General features: G+C 36.3%; 1 protein-coding gene across 1 annotated transcript in view; it reads right to left on the bottom strand.

Annotated features, from left to right (window-relative positions):
- Positions 1-1,841: 1,841 nt before the first annotated feature.
- Positions 1,842-21,467, bottom strand: part of LOC102844647 (gephyrin-like) — a gene marked incomplete at its 3' end in the record, with an annotated part of 706,808 nt that continues 687,182 nt past the window's right edge. Inside the window, exons 20-21 of the mRNA XM_006891835.1 lie at positions 18,071-18,158; positions 1,842-1,915 (exon numbers count right to left, since the gene is read on the bottom strand). Of these exons, the coding sequence (XP_006891897.1) occupies positions 1,842-1,915; positions 18,071-18,158 (162 nt within the window). The remainder of the gene's footprint in view (positions 1,916-18,070; positions 18,159-21,467) is intronic.

Genomic DNA, 21,467 nt, shown 5'->3' with positions numbered 1-21,467 from the left:
TGATGAATTCCTAAAATTCAAATAAGCTATAAATAGACTGAAGGAAGAGAACACAGATGCTGAGATTATTTTAAATGAAAAACATACAAATAATTCTCTAGAGTTAAGGTCAAGAAGCATTAGCTTCCTTCTCATTGCAAAGAGAGTAATCTGTTCAATTTTGTACTGTTTCTTTTGAAATGTTTGTTACTCTCCACAGGGAGAGGCTATAAACAAAAGTTTGTATATTCACAGCATAACAATATTTGCTCTAGAGAAAATATTATTATTAATAAGAATAAGGCAAATCCAAGAGTTTCAATTAAAGGGCCTTGGCAGTGGCAAAGTAGTTCACACTCAACAGGCATTTATGGAAACTTAGTGCCAAGAATTAGAAATGAAATCAAATCTGGAGAAACTTTAGGAATTATTTTAACTCTAAACTTAAATAGCCAAATCACGGAGGGTAAGCCTGATTCTTGTCCTTGAAGTGACTGCAGATACCGAGTAAATCAGGGATATTAAGAGAGCTGACTTAACACTTAAATGGCTTCTGGCTTTTGCTGATGATTCTCATAACTCTCTTTAAACAACTGGGAAATTTACATCTACTGTCTTTTAGGATTCATATGAATACACACCAGAGTATAATTCTGTATTTAAAGTATTATTACTATTGCCTGGGGCATTATGGAGGCACGCTGGAATGGTCACCCATACACTGAGGCCTTTGAACATGGTATCAAAGTTTTATTAGAGAAACAGCGAACCAAGAAGGCACACACTGCTTAAAGACATAGCCACAAATATTTTACTAACTCAAATGTCTAACATTATTTGAGAATAAGTAACCTCCATAGCTCTTCCTCAGGAATCATGAGTTTTTATCCCACGTGCAAGAGATGTCATTTTCCCTCTCCCTCTAAGAGATCTTAATATACAATACAAAACATTACTTTAAAATATTCTTATAAAAACAAAATTGGAATCTGAATCTAATCAAGCTTTTAAATCTAATTCCCAGGCTCTAGGATATAATGGAGAGAGAGGAACAAACTAAACACCACCACGAAGACGCAATTAGCCAAATCTCTTCTTCCAGGCAAGTGGCAGTTTTCCTCCACAAATCAGTGGCATGAAAAAATAGAGGGCAGAGTAAATGTTCTGATTTCATAAAAGCAATCAAATGAAATAAGAACACTTTATTTGAATCTTGAGTCAAATAAAACAGAGTAAAATAAAACAATTATAAAAAGCCATTTTTTTCTTAAATTTTGAAGGGAAATTTGAATATTACAAGAATATGACATGATATTTCAGGTGAGATAATACTGCCATTGTAATTACATAAGTTAATTATGTATTACCATTGTTGTTTCTGTTGGTATTATTATTTGATATGTATACCAAGATGACAAAGCCTAGCATTTGCTTTAAAATAGTATAGCCCTCTCTTCCCCTGCCAAAAAGGCAGAGGGTGGGAATTAATAAAAAACTATAAAAAGAGGTTGATAATCGATGAAGCTGAGTGATGGACCAATGAAGCACTCACTCTTCTCCCTACTTCCATTCTAGAATCCTCAACAGAAAAGCAATGTGAGGAGAAAGAACAGGAGAAGATAACTTTGGGAACTAAGAAGGAGGAAAGTTGCTTTGCTTCGTTTATACCGGATCCAGTGATTCATAAGCAAGATGAATTCCCATTTCAGGTAGGAGTTACACTTGTACAAAGAGTTCTAACACAGTTTCTTATTTCACATTAGAACAATCTATAATAGAAAATGTAAAAAGAAATTATTTAAGTCTTTGTTAGTCAAGGTTAGCCAAACCCTGGGTATAGCATAAAATGATTATTTTCTTACCCTGGTTTCATAAAAACTCTGCCAAAATGGATCTGAGCATGAAGATCAATGTCCAGCACCTGCTTGAGATAGTCCTGCAAACAGAAAAAAAGAATCACTTTATTTTAATACCAGATTTTAAAATTTTAAATGAAAGGAAAACAAATAATGTAATAAAATAAGCTTATTTCAGGCAAACATTTCTCAATCTATTACTCAATAAATATTCATTCAGCACCTGCTACATGTTGAGTACCATGGTAAGAAGTGGAGGATAGAGCCCTGAACAAAAGTGATAATTTGCCCTCCGAGAGTACATTTCAGTAGAGGGAGGTAGATAATAAAGAACTACAGTGACATTATTTGAAGGGCTGATGGCTGTCTTTCAAGACAGAATTTTATGTGAGAAAGGATAACAAATATGCTTTAAAAAGTTGTACTCGAGCAGGGAAACCATATATATGAACCACACACCTTTTGCTCAGCGGACTTAAACCAATATATGTCCTTGAGAAGAATCTTGATATTTACTCACAGGCTACCAAATCTAAGTGTGTCAACTGAAAAACGACAACAACAAGAACAACAAAAATCACAAAACCAAAACAACAACAAGCCCTCCCCAACTTAAATGTAGAAGGGAAGTCTAAAGCAGGTCAAGCGTATTTCCTTGTTCTTTATATTCTGCTCACAAATGCTCTATGGTTACAACTACCCCAGAGTGATCTGACCAATCCTAACTTTTATCAACGAAATCTAACACTATATTGCAATTGGTTTTGTAGAAATAAAGGGGGGGGGGAGGAGATGAAAGCATGTTGTATTGTCTTCAGGTCTTTATCTACTAATTCAAGAGTAAGGAATCTCGGTTCGAATCCACCAGATGCTCTGCCGGGGAAGGAGGGGCAATCTCCTCCTGTACCAGTCAGATCTGATTTGACGGTACACGCACACAACAATAAAAAAAAAGAGTAAGGAATCTAACTAAAATGTGAATATTTTATAAGCTGTAGGCACCTTATTTTTGTTTTGTTCACTTTTGTCCATAGCTTCAGCCAATATTATCTCTAACTACTGAAACAGGCCTGGTCTTCCTCCAATTCATTTTCCATAGAGGATTAAGAGATCTTCTAAAAACAAATCTGATCAGGTCATTGTGTAATACCTGAATAGCTTCCTCATTCCAGAGAGGAAGTATTTTCTTTTTATATTATATTTAAGACTTTTGTATTTTCAAGCCCCCTTTTACTAATCATTGTTCCTACCACTCAGCCTTCTTTTCTATTCCCACTCAGTCTTATTACTCTCTCACAGTCTCTTCTCCACATCACAGTAAGACTGTATTTCTTTAAGTTTCCTAAGATTTTTAACTTCTGGCCTTTGAAAATATTCCACTTTTTCCCTGGAATACTTTTTCTTTTGAGCTCCTCTCTTCACTTCCATCCTTATCTTAGCTATCTTCTCAGAATCCCCTAAAATCCTAAGGAAAGATGATTTCTTTTTCTAGACTAGGTTATTAGATGTGACAGACTTAGAATTGTTAGATTTTCCTGATGAACTTCTCTTATCATTATAAAATGTTCTTTATTCTTATATGTAATAATCCTTACCTTAATGTTCTGTGATATCTATACATCTGCAGTATTGTTGTTGTGTGCAATGTAGTTGGAACCCACCCATAGCTCACCCTCCTGCAGGTTTTGGCAAGAAGCAGTTAATGGCAAGAGAGATTAACCATTTTATGTTTTAGTACTTAAAAAAAATTTACTTTCAACTTTATAACTAAGGTAAGCCTCTCTTAAAACCACACCAAACCTATTTCCCGAAGGAGAAATGCCCCACAGACTTTCAAAGCCTATAATCTCAGGGAGTAGGAAGCCCTATCTTTCTCTCATGCAGCAGCTGGTGGACTCCAGTCTCTAACCTTTCGGTTCATAGTCAAGCACTTAACTGTTTGCGCCACCAGACTTCTTTAAGGTGAGTCTCTTTTAAGCAGCATATACTTAGCATTCTTTTAAAAAAATCCAGAACAACAATTTTTAATGGAAGGCTTTAGTCTACATTTTATATGATTGTTACTATATTGGCGCTTAAAATTATCACCATTAGAAAGAAAAACAAAATAAAAAACTATCACCACACTACTCGTGCTCTTTTTGCCATAACTGTCTTGTTTTTTTTAACTCTTCTTTCACACTTTTCTTTTGGATTTATCAACTTTTTTTTTATTAACTTGTTGTTAGTGTTTTAATCTTATATTATGCTTTTAATGTTTATTCTAGAAAGTATAATGTACATCTTTGACTTATTACAGCCTTTGATATTTTTCTCACTCTTTGGACAATGTAAGAACCTTAAAACAGGTTAACTCAATTTATCCCATTGCTAGTTTTCAATATTACAAACATATGTACCCCTGCTTCTCCTGGTGGCACAATGATTAAACCCTCGGCTGCTAATTGATAGGTTGGAAGTTTGAAACGACCAGCCACTCAGCAAGAGAAAGTATATAGTGATCTCCTCCTATAAATAGTACAGATCAGGAAACCATATGAGGGAGTATTATGCTATAATACAGGGTTGTTATGTGTCAGAATCAACCTGATGATATATAGTAAGGAATACATATTCAACTAACACATGCATTTTTTTACAATATATTTTAAATCTACACGTTACATTTATTGAATATATACATGTACTATATACACCACATAGATCCTACCTATATTTAATCTGATCATTATTTTATACAATTAAATAATTTACCTTTACCCACATATTAACTCTTTATCTTGTTCTTCATTTTCCTAATGTAAATGTAAATGCTTCCATAATTTTTCTTTCTAAAACCGTATCTCTTTAGTGTAGTTCTACTCATGTTTATTTTTGAAGGAAGTTCTGGTGGTTATTTTCCTTCAACATTTTCTAAATGCCATTCCACTGTTTCCTAGTTCCCGTCATTCCTGCTAAAAAGACAGCTGTTAGTCTTCAGTGGTGAAGTGTTCTTTTGGTAGGATGTTCCTTTGTCTTTGGTTTTTAATAGTGTTAGCATCATCACTGAGGTTTCTTTATGTTTATCCTGCTTGAGAATTAGAGACTGTCTTGTTTTGAAAAACTCTCCACAATCTCTCATAAATATTGCTTTTACCCACTCTCTCTTCCTGTGAGACTTCACATACAGTTAGTTTAAATGTTTCACTTTAACCTACATGTCTTATTTTTTCCTGTATTTTCAACGCTTTTATAAAATTATAATTTGATTCTTTTTAATAGATTCTAGTTGCTAGTGAAACAATCCATTTTGTAATGTTCTTAAACATTAATTACAGTCACACAGAAGTCCATACCTGATAACACAAATAACAGGACCACTCTTAGGGATGTTTTATCCCTTTTTTCTCTTAATTTTGGGGCATTTTGTTCTACCTCTAATAATTTTTTTAATTATTATTTTTGTGTGCGTGTACCGTCAAATCAGATCTGACTGGTACAGGAGGAGATTGTCCCTCCTTCCCCGGCAGAGCATCTGGTGGATTCGAACCGTGCACCTCTGGGATTGTAGTTGCAGTTCCTTGCCACTAGGCCACCAGAGCTCCCCTTGATAAATTTTTTAAAGTCAAGCTCAAACTATTATATATGAAAAAGTGAAGGGTCTGGATGACTTGTTAAAAATTATTGCATTTCTTCTGGCAGTTGGTAAGGAAAATGTATACTGGACAGAGAGTTAAAATGAATGCAAGTTTAATCAAAGATTGAGATGGTGAATTTGTATTTCAGTCTTTGCAAAGGTTTGTTTATTCCAATTTGTCTTTATTTCTAGAGCATGGCCCTTCAGGGGTTTAAATTGAAAGTCTGAGATGTTTGCAAGAGACTCTCTTCATGACAGGCCCTGAACTCCTATGACTGCTGAAGATTCTGTTTATTATGCTGAAGATTCTGTTTATTTATCTCTCAGCTACTATTTTATGCTTGGCTTCTTGGCCTCTTGTACCCTGCCTCTTGTACACATATACATTTTCCCCTTAGTAATCAGCAAATGCCTTGAGGGAAAATATGGTGAAGAATTCCAATTTTACTTTTCTGTGGTTATTACCTTCTGCAGCTTTAAGTCCTGCCTATTCTATTCTTACACCTGATTATCTTGAAATACATGTGTACTCATATGCTCGCTCTTTCCTCTCTCTCTCTCTCTATATATATATAAAACTTTATATAACCTTCATCATTTTCTTTTTTTTCTTCTTCCACATTCTTTTACACAGGAAAGTTGGTCCAAAGAAATATTTGCCTAAGTGGAAATTTCTACACCTTTCTTAATGTACTCTTTAAAAGCACTATATGCCTCTAACATCATCTATTTAGGTTATGTTGCAATTTTATGTTTACTTTAGTTAACCACAAACCTTGTATGAACAGTAACTCATTTCCCCCTTTTTTTGATGGTTTAATCTTGAGATAATTGTAGATTCAGATAGCTGGACTGGTAAGAGATTATATTACAGACTCTGTGTTATTCTTAATCAGTTTCCTTCTATGGTAACATTTTGACAAAACCTACAGTGTATGTCTTGCTTTGGTGACCCAGTCAGTAGGGAGCTGTGCTGTTAACCCAAAGGTCTTGTCTCTCTGCTGGTTTTGATGCAGCAGCAGTTCTGCAGGAGCAAGATAGGTACTCTTTCTGCATGATTTACAGCCTCAGGGAAACTAGCTGGCAGGTTAGCAATGAATCAGTTCTGACTCCACAGCAATGAGTTAGATTTAGTTAGATAATACAATAATTCAACTGGGATACTGACACTCAGATAGGCAAGGCATAGAACAGTTTCTTCCAGTACAAAGTATCTACCAGATACCCTTAAGGTATCTTTTCCTCCATTTATGCATTTCTATAATTTAAAAAATGTTATATATAGATACCAAACCAAACAGTCTTTTCAGGCTATGCATGAGTCTCCTCACCCCTCCCAGGTGCAAAATTCTACGGCCATCCACACAGGTGTTTGTATGCATCAACAGACTCCCTTTTTTATTGTTGAGTATTATCTCATGCCATAGATAAACCACAGTTCATACAACTAGTCACCTGAAGAGTATCTGAGCTGTTTACAGTTTTTGTGTACTACAAATGAAACTGTTACTGATATTTGTGTACTGGATTGTGTATTGTTTATATATTTAAGTTCATTTCTCTTGGATAAATGCCCAAAAGTGCAAGTGCTGGATTTCACAGTTCTTACTCTTAAAAGAAACTGCAAAACAATTATTGAGAGTGGCTGTACCATTTTATGTCTCCGCAGAAATGTATGAATGTCCAGTTTGTCCACATTTTTGTTAGCATTTGTAGTTGTTACTATTGTTTTTTTAGCTACTCTTATAAGTCACGTTATAAGGTAATGGTCATTGTGTTAATGGGTTAAGTGTTGTGCTTCATATCAAAACATTTGAACCCACTAGATGCTCCTGGAGAGAAATAGGAGGCAATCAGCTCCCATTAAGATTTATAGCCTCAGAAATCTGACGGAGGGTCATCATGAGTTGGAACTGTCTCGACTACTGTGGGGTGGTCTATTCTTTTTTTAGTATGGGCAAATGTTGTTGAATATCTTTTCATGTGCTTATTTGCTATCTATGTAATATCCTCCGTGAAATGTCTGCTTATGTCTTTTTTTAAGCTGAATTTTTTTTTAACTGTTAAGCTTTAGTAGTCTTTTTAGATTCTAGAAACTAGTAGTTTGCAAATATTTTTTTAATACTCTGTAACTTGCCCTCTCATTTTCTCAACAGGATCCTTAGCAGAATGAACGTTTCCAATTTAGAGGAAGGCCAATTTATCAATTTTCTCTTTTATGGCTCATGGTTTTGGTATAAAATGGAAGAACGCTTTGCCCACAGTGTTGCTATGAGTTGAACTGATGGAATGGTAGCAGGTTTGAGGTTTGTTTTTTTTTTTTTTTGCATAGCCCTACATTCTGGTGTCTTGTCTTTTTTTAAAACAAAACCTGTGAATCCCAAGTAAATAAAACACATCTTTCTTTTACTAACTACTTCAACTAGAATATTACATTCATAAATTTTATGTGTTAGGGTTTCAATGATAAATGTTTAACACAGTTCCCAATGATCTTCTGTCATAATCTACTTGGGGAGATAGCCTAAAATAAATAAATAAACTAGTAAAAGAATTACATATTTTTTTGGCACATGTTATGAAGAAAATAAGTTCTGGGACAGAGAATGCTCAAGGGGAATAAGGAAAGGCAATTAAAAAAAAAAAAAGAAGTGGTGATGTATTAGCTAAGTACCAAAGAATGGGAACGATTCAGCCATGGAAAGCAGGGAGAGAAGAGAATTCCAGGTAGAGAGAAATATATACAAAAGCTTCTGAAGCTGTAGAGAAGATGTCTAGAACAAAAGGCAATAGAAAGCGTGAATGAGTGGGAGACAAGCATAGATGAAGTCGCAGAGACAGGCAGAGGCCACATTTGCAGGGCCTGGGAGGTTATGGAAAAAAGTAGATGTTCATTATACATTTGCTAAATGAAAGCAAACATTTTACATTTTGGAGAAAAATAACCTCTCTGATTTTAAAAATTCTATTTTCATTCTTTTGAACACACTGACAGCTTCTAAGCTAATGGGGTATCCTGTGCCAGAGGAAAAGCATTCACAAGCCATAGCAACAAAAGCTGAGACTTATCATCGTTCTTATGATTTTACCTGCATAGAGAAGCAGCAAGGATTTCTATCTGCTATTCTGAAACCCAGAGCCACGATAAGAAGGAATAAAAGGAAACCCACAAGAATCAGAGAATGGATAGAGCAAAGTCATTTCCTCAACTTGGGAAAGGATAAAAACTGATGTCAGTTAAATTGTGAAAGACTTTGAAATAGGCAAAACAATTATTAGTCATTAATGTGGTACATGAATCTGGATTGTTCTCTTTCATTGTCTTGAAGCTATTTTACAAAAATGGACATTGTAGAAAACTGGGAGGAATGCAGATAATTTTTATTTAAAGTAATATAAATGAATTCTGTCCAATGGAGATATATTTATTCTCCTGTGGACATAAATATAATTATTTTATGTTTTATTACAGATAAGGTAAAAATTAATAGAGGAGACGAGTTTCACACTCATCAATTTATATGGATTTTGTCTTGTGACAAATCCATCAATGTAACAGCACTCCATCACTTTCTCCCATGGTTCCCCATGCCTGAATGCTTTTGTTTTCTGACTTTGATGAGGCTTTGGTGGCACAGTCCTTAGCATCCAACCCCTAAACCTGCATGTCTCTAGGGGTTAGAATTCACCAGCCATTCTGCTGAAGAATGATGGGAAATCGCCAGTGTGATTTTTCAGCCTCAGAAACCCAATGAAAGGTCAACTACACATTGGTTCTGACTTGACAGCAATGCATTATCTACCTCTTCTTACCTTCTGAACTCGATTTTGGGGCAAATGCTTTCCTTTTGGTCTTTATGGTTTATAGTTCTGGGAAGCAAATTCCTCATTGGTGTTATTATTAATTTTATTTTTTATTGTGTGGCTATAAGTTGACCAATGGGAATGAGAAATTTAAGAGCCGCGGTCTTGGGAATTCTACCAGACTGAGAAATATTGTGCAAATGAGTAAATGCATACACCTGCTTCCCCAGGCCCCATTTATTAACACATTTATTCCAGCCTTCTCATGCTCTATTATAAAACTCATTTAAATTGGTCTTATCTTACTGGTTCCTGCATCATCTAATAGATTAACTAGCTCTGGTGGGTCAGAGGTAAGGAAATGTGCTGCCAATGTAAAGGTATGCGCTTTGAATCCACCAACAGCTCCTAGAGAGAAAGATGGGCAATCAACTCCCATGAGATTTACTGTCTGACAACATGCTGAACGGTCAGCTATAGGCTGGCTCTAACTTGATGGTACAAAACAACAACAAAAGTATCTCTCACATGTGTTCATTTTATATATTTACTAGAGTTAGTAGTCATGATTTTATCTTTAAAAATTATACTTGAACATTTCTGGAGGCTCCCTTTTCCTATTTATCAAACCAGTTGTTCACGAGTTAATTTTGATTTATGGAAAACCTATGTACATCAGATTCCATATGTTCCACATGGTGTGTTTAACGGCCGAAGGAAGCATATCATGAGGCCTTTCTACTGAGATGCCTCTGGGTAAACTCAAGAGTCCAACCATTCAGTTAATAGTCAATTGCATTAATTCTATGCATTACCTGGGAGTTCCTCTGACTTGATAGTTTTAAGGAAAAAAAAGTACTTATTCTATTTTAGCTTCTATTTTCTAAACTTACATAGATTTATTGATCAAATAAGCTGAGGCTACTCTTACATAATGTATAATATTGAAAAAAATGTGAAATTACATTTCATTAAATTGAATAATTATACTGGAAGTTTTTAAAGTCAATAGTAACTATATTCTGTAGTATGTCAGCTTGAAAATAGTTGTCAAGATCTTTAACCAACATAAAATTTTTAACTGACACCAAATTGAGCTAATTAATGAATAAGCACATGAGATAATTAGATGATTTCTAAGCAAGATAGGAGACTGGAACAATAATCACGAAGCATAATATCAAATTAATACTTTTGCTTTTAAGTTACTATATTATGCTTCTTATTTATATTTGATATAGAAGTTATATCTTTGGATCGTATTAATTAACATGCACGTTCATCTCTGCTATAAGAAGGTGCAAAAAGGATGTATGTGGCTATGGAAAACTGTACTTTGTGTATCTGTTAGCTTTGAGAGTCTACTAAAATGCTTACACATTAAGTTTTTAATCATCTCTGCTCTTAGTTTTCTCTGTGAAATAAATTTCTTAAATTTTATAATTAATATGTTGCTGTTGTGTGCTGTGAGTTGCAACCAACTCAAAGCTGATCCTAGAGGAAAGAGTTTGCCTGGAGAGATTACCCACTCTTCCATGGAGCAGCTGGTGGACTTGAAACGTGTGCTTGTTTGAATAGCAGTGCAACTTCAGTAGGCCATGAGATCTCCCTATAATTAATACGTTGTTGTTAGATGTCATAGAGTAGGATATGACTCATAGTGACCCTATGAATAACAGATTAGCACCCTGTTCTATGCTGTGCTAATCTCACAATCTCTGACACACTTGAGATAACTGTTGCACTCACTATATCACCTGGTTGAGAGTTTTCTTCTCTTTCACTGGCCCTCCATCTTTCCTAGCATGACATCCCTCTCCAAGAAATAGCTTCTCCTAGCAACATGTCAAAAATATGTGAGACAAAGCTTTATCATCTTTGCCTCTGAGGAACACTCTGGCTGCACCTTCTCTAAGACATACCTGTTCTTGTTGCAGTCCATCAGATATTTAGTACTCTTCTCCAATACCACAGTTAAAGGCATCAATTCTGTCATCTGTATTAACTTTTTGGCTGTCAGCAGCATAGCAATGATTGACAAGACTATGGCATGAATCAGACATACCTCAGTCCTCAAACTAACATCACTGCTCCTCAGTAATTGGGAGAGGCCCCCAACTACAGGATTTCCCAGTGCAATACATCTCCTGACCTTCTCACTGCTAGTACCAAGGGTATTGACTGTAGATCCAAGTAAGATGAAGTCGTTAACAGTTTCAATCTTTTCTCTATCTGTCATGATGTTGCCTAAAGGTCCACTGGTGACAATTTTTGATTTCTTAATGTTGGCATGCAATCTTCTGCAGCAAGTGCTTCAAATTCTCCTTACTTTCAGCAAGCAAGGTTGTATCATCTATATAACAAAGGACATTCTTCATCATCAACTCCAGTTTCATGAATAATTTGTGCAGCATACAATCGAACAAGTATACAGATAGGATACAACCCTTGTGCACATCCTTCTTAATTTTAAACCATGTAGTGTTTCCTTGCTCTGTCTTCTGGTCTAGGTATAGGTTTGGCATTAGCACAATCAAGTGTTTTTGGATTCACAGTCTTCTCAATGTTAGTCATAGTTTGTTACGATCAGAAAGTCAAATGCTTTTGCACAGTCAATAAAGTGTAAATAGACATTCTTCTGGTATTCTTTGCTTTCAGCCAGGATCCATCTGGCATCAGCAATGACATCCAGCTTGAACTTCTGGTCATATTTGGTCTATGTACTGTCCTAACTGTTTTTGAATTATCTTCAGCAGCATTTTGACTTCATGTAAGTGACATTAATACTATTTATTGTTCAAGAATTCCCACATTCTGTTGGATAAATTTTCTTGAGAATGGGAATAATCAGTCAAGGCATGTTGTTAAGGAAAGGCTACTCCTTAGAGAGGGACATCATGCTTGGAAAGGTGAGGGACAGTAAAAGAGATGAAGATCCTCAACCAGGTGGATTGACATAGTGACGGCAGCAATAAGTGTGAGTGTGTCAGAGCACAGGATAGAAAAGGTTGATTTGTTGTTCATAAAGTCATTACCAGCAGCAGCAGCAGCAGCAGCAGCAGCAGTTGGTTGTCCAGGCAGCTATCCTCCAAATTTCCTGGCATAAACTGGTGAGCACGTCCAGGGCTGCATCTGCATGTCAACTGGAATCTCATCGACACTTGGGGCTTTAGGTTTTGCTAATGCCGTCAGTGCAGCTTGAATGTCTTCCTTCATAACCACTGGCTCTTGAGTACATGGTTTGTTGTTGTTAAGTGTTGTCGAGTTGTACAGATGACTCATAGTGACCCTATAAATGAAAGACCTGAACACTTGTATAACTTTCATTATTTCTCCAAGTTCACAGGGTTTCCAGAAGCAAACTATTTCAGAAATGGATGCCACTCCTGCTTCCAAGCTTGTTTTATTTGGGAAGCGCCACCAAATACTGTCCACCATGGGTAACCATTTATTGCATTTGACACATCAGTGTCACAGTGTTTAGCATCACAGTAACCATGAGTTACCTCAGTACAGCAAATGGGCAGACCAGTGATATACCACTTAGAAGAATGTTTGACCAAAAACGATTAAAACCAGGCCTGAGGACTACAGATTAAAATCACCCACCTTTGGCTTGGTAGCATCACTTTCTGTCCACTAGGCCAACTGAGCTCTCTCTATGTTGTTGTTGTTAAGTGTTGTCAAGTTGATTACACGGTACGTTCTGAAATATTTCAGTGTTGGTCAATTCTTTTTTGATTTAGTGTACTCCCTTCATCTTCTTTGATTTTTTTCTGGATCATTAAAGATTTTGGTCATAACATCCCTAAGTACTGCAATTTGAAGCTTGACTTTGTCTTTTTTTAGTTTTTTCTGCTTAAGAAATTCCTAGTCAGCTCATACCTTTTTATTGTCCAATTCTAGGTCTCTGAACAATCTAACAGTTTGCTTTGTCTGCTCAAGTTGTGCTTTAGCATCTTCTGTTCAGGTCTTTTACTTCCACATCTCTTCTGTTTGCTTCTCAATGCTCTAGTGTAATTTTTAAGGTCTCTTCTAATATCTATTTTAATTTTTTCTTTCTCCTGTCTTTGTAGTGACGTATGTTGTTGTTGTTGTTTACTGTAGAATGGGAAATGACACATAGCTGATCCTACAGCGGGTTTTCAGAAGCAGTTAATAGCACAGGAGGAGACTGCCCTTCCTTCTCCCACAGAGCAGCTGGTGGCCTCAAACTGTGTGCCTTCTGGATTACAGCACAGCTTCTTGCTACTAGGCCACCAGAGCTCCCTAGTGACCTATAGGCTGATGCAATTATATTAGGAATAATAATGACAAATAAAAGTGCATATGTTCTTTCCTGAAAGTAAAGTTTAATTTTATTAAAGTCCCTGTTGTTGTTGTTGTTAAGTGCTGCTGAGTTGCAGGCGACTCATTGCGACCCTATGAAGGAGAGTCCTTGACACTTGGGTGCCTTTCATCCTCTCTCCAGGTTCATAGGGTTTCCAGAGGCGAGCTATTATGGAAGTGGATGCCACTCCTCCTTCCACATTAAAGTCCCTAGGAATCTCAAAATTTTTGTATCGATATCCCTTTAGATTCTTTCACATTAAATTTATTAAGGCTTCCAAAGAGTTTTTATTTATGTGGATTATACTGTTGCTGTTGTTAGGTACTATTGAGTCAACTCCAACTCATGGTGACCCCATGAACAATAGACTGAAATCTTGCCTGATCCTGCACCACCTTAACTATCTCTACTGTGTTTACCAGATGTTTATAGTTGTTTCTCCTCATTTTGAATCATGCCACATTAGCAAATTACAGTCTTTCCCTGCTTGAATGCTTTGCTCCATCTGTACCATTAAGATAGATTCTACTAAGAAGATAAATGAAAAGATACATGGAGGCCTCCAAGAAACCAGGAAACAAGCTGAGAGAAGAGAGCATTTCCCTGGAGCTAACAGAGGGAGCCTTCCTCTAGAGCCAGTGCCTTCAATTTGGATCCCCAGCCTCCTTAATAGCAAGAAAACAAATTTTTGCTTGTTGAGAAAAAAAAGAAGAAGAAAGACTCTACTTTGAGGAGGCTGCTCTTCACTAGGTGTATTTTCAGTGTGTTCCCACTTGAGGGGCTTATTATCCAGCACTGTATTAGACAATGCTCCATTGCTATTGATGGAAGTTTTGAGATCCTATTATTTCAGAAGGGGATAAACAGTCATGCTTTTCTTTCCCTGACTTAATCTAGAAGCACCACTAAAACTTGCCCCCTATGGGTGGTTCTACTTTTATTTTAAATATTGGTGGCTCAGTTTTCAGTACTGCAGCAATACACATAAGAAATACAAAATATCTATTGTTGGGTTCATTTGAAAGCATCAATGATGAAGCCATTTTAATGTTAACATAAGTAACATGTTTTATGCACTGCTTTATAGTTTTGAAAGCCTCTGAATAACTGGATTGACAGAAATATCTTAGATTAACATAGCAATTTTTTAATTTAATCTGAAGGCATACATGATACAGCTCTTAAAAAAAGTATGTTGTAAAAAAAAGTATGTTCTATACTTAAGAATTATTGTTGAGCAATGATGTCAGTCTACAAACTAAGGTATGCCTTATTCAGGTCATGGTCTTTGCAATTACTTGCTATGCATCAGAGAATTGCTATGCATCAGAGAGCTGGACAATGAATAAGGATGGCAGAAGAAGACTCAATGACTTTGAGTTACGGTGCTATAGAATATTGAACATACTTAGGATAGCCAAGAGAACAGTCTTAGAGAGGGTGAAACCAGGCTGCTTATTGGAGGCAAGGATTTTGAAACTATGTCTCACATACTTTGGACACGTGGCTAGGAGGAATTAATTCTTGGAGAAGGACATCATGCTTGGAAAGGTAGAGGGACAGCACAGGAGAGGAGAGGAAGACTCCAGATAAGATGAACTGACACGGGTAATGAGGTCAGATATATTGGAGGCAAAGAGATTGGCTCAGGATAGGTCAAAGTTCAGAGCTATTGTACACAAGGGCGGCTATCAGTTGCAGGTGACTCGAGGGCATATAACAACAATAGCAACAGCAATATCGTTGAGGCAGAACCAACCCATCACTGGCTGACTCTCCAGCAGGTTTTCAGAGGCAGTAAACTGGCAAGGGAGGAGACTGTCCAACTTTCCTTTGCAAAGAAGCTGTACCTTTGCATCAGCAGTGCAATTTCTTACCATTAAACCACCAGAGCTCCCCTATACTTATGAGAGGAGAATGAAAATGCCAAGTAAAGTCTTAATATTACAGTTTTGATTTTCTGGGCTCACCGAGGAGACTTCAGGGATCCCCATGGGTATTTAGACTACTCATTGTAGTCAAAATAAAGTAGCAGACTGCTAAATCAACATAAAAAAAGAATAAGACTTACATAGGACAAAACCAAGCGATAAGGAGAATTTCACTGTTGTTATTTGTTTGCAAGATTTTTGATTAATTTTAGTGTTCTACTGATGTATGCCTCCAGATTTATTAAATAAACTCAAGGGGGTCAATATGGTTAATGAATACTCTTGCTGCTAAATAATTAGACTAAGCTTAATGAGATCAACCTCTTTTGGGATCAATACTAATTATGATAGTTATTTGATGCTTTATATCATTTAAGGTTCTTCAGCTTCCTTGGGATAATTCTTGGAGGAGTAAGGCCCAGTAGTGGCTTACATATTAAAAATAACATAAATAAGAAAATAATTTCTGACTCAGTCACTGAACTAAAGAAGATGTCCCATATCTGATGCTTTCTTTCTGCTTTTGAAGTAAGCTAAAATTCTTTTTTAGGATTAGAATCTACCAATTAATAGGACTTTTCTACCTTTATGCTGTGAATTTTTCTTCCTATTTTTTTACTCTTTCTTCCATCTCCTTTTCAGTTAGAGAGGTAGGAATGATAATCATTAGATACTACTTTGGGATACCCAATTCTTAAAGCTTATTTTCTAGGAAATTAAAATTTCAGAATAAGAACCTTATCATTCAGAGAGTAATTAAAACCAGGTGTTCATGGTTTTTTTTTTTTTAATTATGGGGTTCATGTGTAAGCAAATCTGTCTTAGAGTTGTCTTAACTAACATCTGTGCTAGCACTAATACAGAAAGCGAAGGGTGGGAAGGGTCATTAGTAGAGTTGAACCACAATCGCCAAACCTGCGTTTACTGCAAGCTAACAAGCTATCAAGAAGTTTTGGAAAAGATAATCTTTAGGTCTGCCAAACAGGAATTGTTTCTCAATTAATATCATGAGGAATGAAGATAAATTATACATGAGATACTCATTGGAAAGAACACATTTGCATCTAAATACCCCTAACTTCAGTTTTTGCTTTAGTGATATTAAGAGTACCACAGGCAGTTTTATAGTCATGAAAACAGACATGCTGTAAATGATTTCTTATTGTCCTCCTACAGTGCAGTCCTCAGCTCCCTGCATTTGGGATCTCAGGAGAGGTTTGCAACAATCTGCTCTACCTGTGGCTGCAGACTTTCGGCACGTTTTGAGAGAAGACTGATTCAGCAATCTGTCTGCTGTGGGGACCACATCTGCCCACACTTAGACATCTCCCTCCTCCCTATAATTGAGGCTGTGGTCTTAAATTTAAATTCTTTTTCTTTTCATGTCTTTGGAAGCTGCAATGTTATACTCAAACATTCAAAAGTAAAGGAAGTCAGAAATTCTCTGTTCATGTACTGTATTCTGATATTTGCTCTCAGAGCCAAATAGAGTTTCCTAAAAAATAATCAGGTTATAAGTTCTGGCAGTTTTATAGCTACAGAAAGCAGGGACTAAGAACAATATTGTGTATGTGTGTGTGTTCAAGTTGTAAATAAATCAAGCTCTTAGAAAATAGGAATTTTAATTAAAAATGTTATTATGACAATATTGTTATATTTTTTTTCAGCTGAGTCATTAATGTGAGTATAAGTTGGCAAACCATTTTATGATCTGAAATACTTTTGAGTCAAAATACATGGGTGTTTATGGTAGTAAAGAATATTTTGCTTTTATCACTTTTTAATCAATGAATCAAAAAATTATTATGCACCAACACTTTTCACTAAGATATATAAACGTAATGATTCTGAGATTTCAAATATGCTTTTTTCCCCTCAATTCATTTGACGGAGTTAATTCTGACTCATAGTGACCCTTCACTGAGTTTCCTAGGCTATAAACTGGAGGAGGAGAGCACTGACCATCTTCTTCCCTGAGAAATGCTGATGGAGACGAACCTCTGGAGACACACAGCCTTTGGGCTAGCAGCACCTTTCGCTATGAGCTACACTGCCAGAGCTCCATATAAATAAATAAGCTTAATCCTATAAAATGAAGTACATATATTTTTTTTATCAACTTTTTAAAATTTTTGTAACAGAGGGTAAAAGAAATGTCTAATTTTTTGTTGCCTTCCTGTGGTGAGAAGGAGGAGTCTGGAATATGTAGTGGGAGTTGGTCTCTCTAGGAGGTCTTGTTTAACCTTTAGGAAAAGGGAAGATTTAGAGCTTCCCTTTGGGGGGGGAAGTCTACTTCAGTAAAGATGACTCAGAAGTAAAGCGGAAGTCTCCAGGAGAATAGTAAAGCCATTAGGTAAGTTGTGAAGGTAAGCCCCATGAACTGCTCACACTGCATCCCTTTTTTGGAGTGCCTTGTAAATATTGAAATCTCATGGACTTTTAGCTTTGCGGAGGTCTGGTTATGAACACCAGATATCTGCTACACCATAGATGGTAGACTATATACAAGGATATTACAATGGACTACATTTTCATGGGTCCCATTTTTTCATACCTTTTCCCCCATGGATACACCCCCTGATGTGATGATGACATCAGCACGACTGATACCCTCATTCAAGGCATTGAGTAAGTCATCTGGGCTGGAAAAAAATAAAGACAAATAAATTAACACACAGAAAAGATTTTAGGTGTAATGCCAATTTAAAACTAAAGCACTTTATTCACTGAATATGCATTACCATGAGCACAGCACTATATTCTGTATAAAGTGGGAATCAAAAGATCCCTGCCCAGCAGGGACATAACTCTTACTGTGGAGAAAGAACCTCATAAAGGAAGAAGTAGTGGCTATTGATGCATTCACAGGGCTTTTTATCTCACAAGGCTGTACATAGAGGGAGACACTGGGGTATTGATAGTGTCCCTAGTGGCCTGGAAATATCTGAGTTCTAGTAGTGAAAGTCACATATACTAGGAAATCCTGGGCAAACTAGGGCAGCTATTCATTTATCATATTGGAGAGATCGTAGAGGGCTTTCTAGACAGGTAAAACTTAAAATAGGCCATGACAAAAATGGATGACTTTTCACAGGTAGAAAGGAATGGGAAAAGACCTTAAAAGCAAGAGGCTCTGTAGTAGGAAGGACTTGGAACAGCAATTAAACGCATGTTTGTTTCCATGTCAGTATGGACATACTGATCTAGCGTGAAGGAGCTGGGTGGCAATGACAAGGTTAGGCAAGTATGGGCATGATTTTGGAGAAACTTTAGGATCAAGGGTTTGGAATTTAGCTAAAAGAAAACGGGGGGAGGGAATGTGTGTGAGAGAGAGACATCTGGAAATAGGAAAATTAAGTAGGTGCTTATTGATAAATGAAAGAGTAGAAAAAGAGGGGACAAGAAAGGAAGAAATTCTGTTTTTAACAACTCTGAAGGCTCAAGTGCACCAGGCCATTTTATTACAAAGACCAAAGAAGGGCCTGAGAACTGAAGTGAAAATAAGACCCTTATATTCTGGACAGGTTATGGGATAAGACAGGCTCCAAAGACTTGAGAGTGGCTAACTGAAAAAAAAAACCAACCAACCAAACCGCAAACAAAGTATCAGAATCAGGTTTTTGGGAGGGACAAGATGGTAGGAGATAGCTAAAAGGGACTGTTTTGTTATACATTCATGGAAAACTACTGGGCATTTGAATTTTCCTTCAAATGATTAAACGCAGAAAAGGTGCCCTTTGAAGAGCATTTTTGCTGTTCACATCTTCATTTTCTGAGCAGGTATAGGAGGAAATACCTCTATAATACTTGATTTTTCTTTTCCCTTTCTTCCCAATGGGCATCTAATACAGGCATCAAAAAGGGTAATAATCCTGGTTTTTTATACCAGCTCCTGCTTTTGATCCATTTTGAGGTCCAGCTACACTCTTGTTTTTGGGTGTAATGAGATAATCCTGCATTAGCCTCAAACCCTAATCTTTAGCAAATTTTTAATAGCTGAAACCAAATGATCTCTAAATGTTAGACAGAGAATCTCCTATTACAGTAAGGTTTATTTATATCCCCTTATCTTAATGTATTACTTGGGAGAGGCCAAAGGAGAAACATTAGAGGCTCCAGATGACACGATTTGTAACTAGGGCATCATTTCCCTTTTTATTCAGGAGTGAAAGAGGTAAAAAAAGAGGACTTTCAGGTACCATCTTCACAGGTTCGACACAAGAGATAAGCTACAAATTGGAAGGCAGAGATTAAGAGTGGAGCTCTGAAGTCAGATTGCCTAAGTTTAAATCCTGGCTTTAGTACTTACTAGATATTTAAGTTTGAACAAATTGCATAACTTTTCTTGGCCTCAAGTTTTGTTTTGTTTTTTTTTTTTTTTTTAAATCTGTAATGCAGGGATAATAAGGTTGACATGATATAGAAAATAAAAAACAAACAAACCACAAACACACCAACAAACTCAAATGACCCTTGGGACAATACTTAGCAATTAAGTTGTAAAGAAAAGTTAATTGTTATTATCACTACTGCTATTGTATTGACACATGTTGACCAAACAAACAAATCTAATAGCCTGGCAAAGTGTGACTTCAGCATGCTCTGAGTTTTTAGTTTGAATACTTATTAACTAATACAAAACAAAAATCAAATAGTGGGCCTTAATATACATTCACAGAGCTGCTGCATGTGGAAAGTCCAAATAGTTCAAGAACAAGTCAGCCTCAGCTCTAGCCTGAATAATTTCATCTGTTGTTAGATTCTCTTACTGGACTGGGTACTGTCAGTACTTCGATAGTACTGAGCTCTCCAGGAGCACAGTGGGGTTGCTTTGGTTCTGGAGAAGGAGTTGCAAAAGCAGAAGTGTGAAAAATGGCTCGCCTAAGGTTCTGCTTACCAACATTGGGACTCTTTAAAGTCAACTGTCAGTTACTTGCTGAAGCTGCTAAAATGTTTACCTGGATATGCTATGAAGGTAGATGTATGTGCAAGACAAAATACAAATAAAAAAAAAAGCTCGAATCCCAAGTATGAACTTCGAGTTTAAAATGGTTGGGCAAACATGTAAAACAACTATACCCAATAATGGATATTTTGAAGGTGTTTCTAAGACAAAAGTAGTTTTAGCTGATTTCTCATACATTTTAAAATTTTGCTTTAGAGAGAAAACCAAAAAGAATTTGGTTGTGTTAAAATATTATACCATCTGAGTTTGATGGGTCGTTGGTAACTGCACATTCTGAGTTCCAACTTTTTCCTTGCTGGATCAAGATATCATTAAGCTCTGCTAAACAGCTGATCTACAGAGTAAATCGGAGAACATCACAAACACTATGTGAAAGGTGGTTCTAAGAAATCCAGAATGAATATTAACAAAATGGAATTTTCTGCTAGTACAAAGCTAATATTATCAATGTTACAATACATGATTTATAGCATATATTCAATCTACGATATTGACTCCTGGAATTGGGATTATCCTAAAGTGATTGGAAGCAAGGTAGCATGCTTGCATCTCATTATGGTGTTAATCTTTGTAGGCAGAGAAAGGGTTTATAATTTCACCAACAATGTCCTTTTCTTGCCATATTCTCTCCAACATTTATTACTTGTTGCCCTGTTAAACTTTGCCATTGTTACCGGAGTGAGATGATTCATAAACATTTCCTCCTTTTTTTTCCTTTTAAAGATCTTTTTACAAATTTTTAAATTTTTTTTTTTTTATTTTAGTGGAAGTTTAGAGACCCCTTTGGATTCCCATTCATCCATTGTTTCACACTTAACTCCCTGCTCACCCCTCCCCCCTCAGTTTGCTTTTCTCTTTGTATACATTATTTATCCTCTCTTAGTTTCCCCCCAACCCTGATGTCAGTCCTGCTTTTCAATAGTGGCACTATGCAGTATTTGTCTTTTGTGACTGAGATATTTCACTCAGCATAATGTCTTCCAGG

The sequence above is a fragment of the Elephantulus edwardii genome, unplaced genomic scaffold, assembly GCF_000299155.1.
Source record: "Elephantulus edwardii isolate Elephantulus edwardi_28Jun2011 unplaced genomic scaffold, EleEdw1.0 scaffold00104, whole genome shotgun sequence".
NCBI classification, from domain to species: domain Eukaryota; kingdom Metazoa; phylum Chordata; class Mammalia; order Macroscelidea; family Macroscelididae; genus Elephantulus; species Elephantulus edwardii.
The sequence above is the reverse complement of the archived record's forward strand: the minus strand, read 5'-3'. Positions and strand labels throughout refer to the sequence as shown.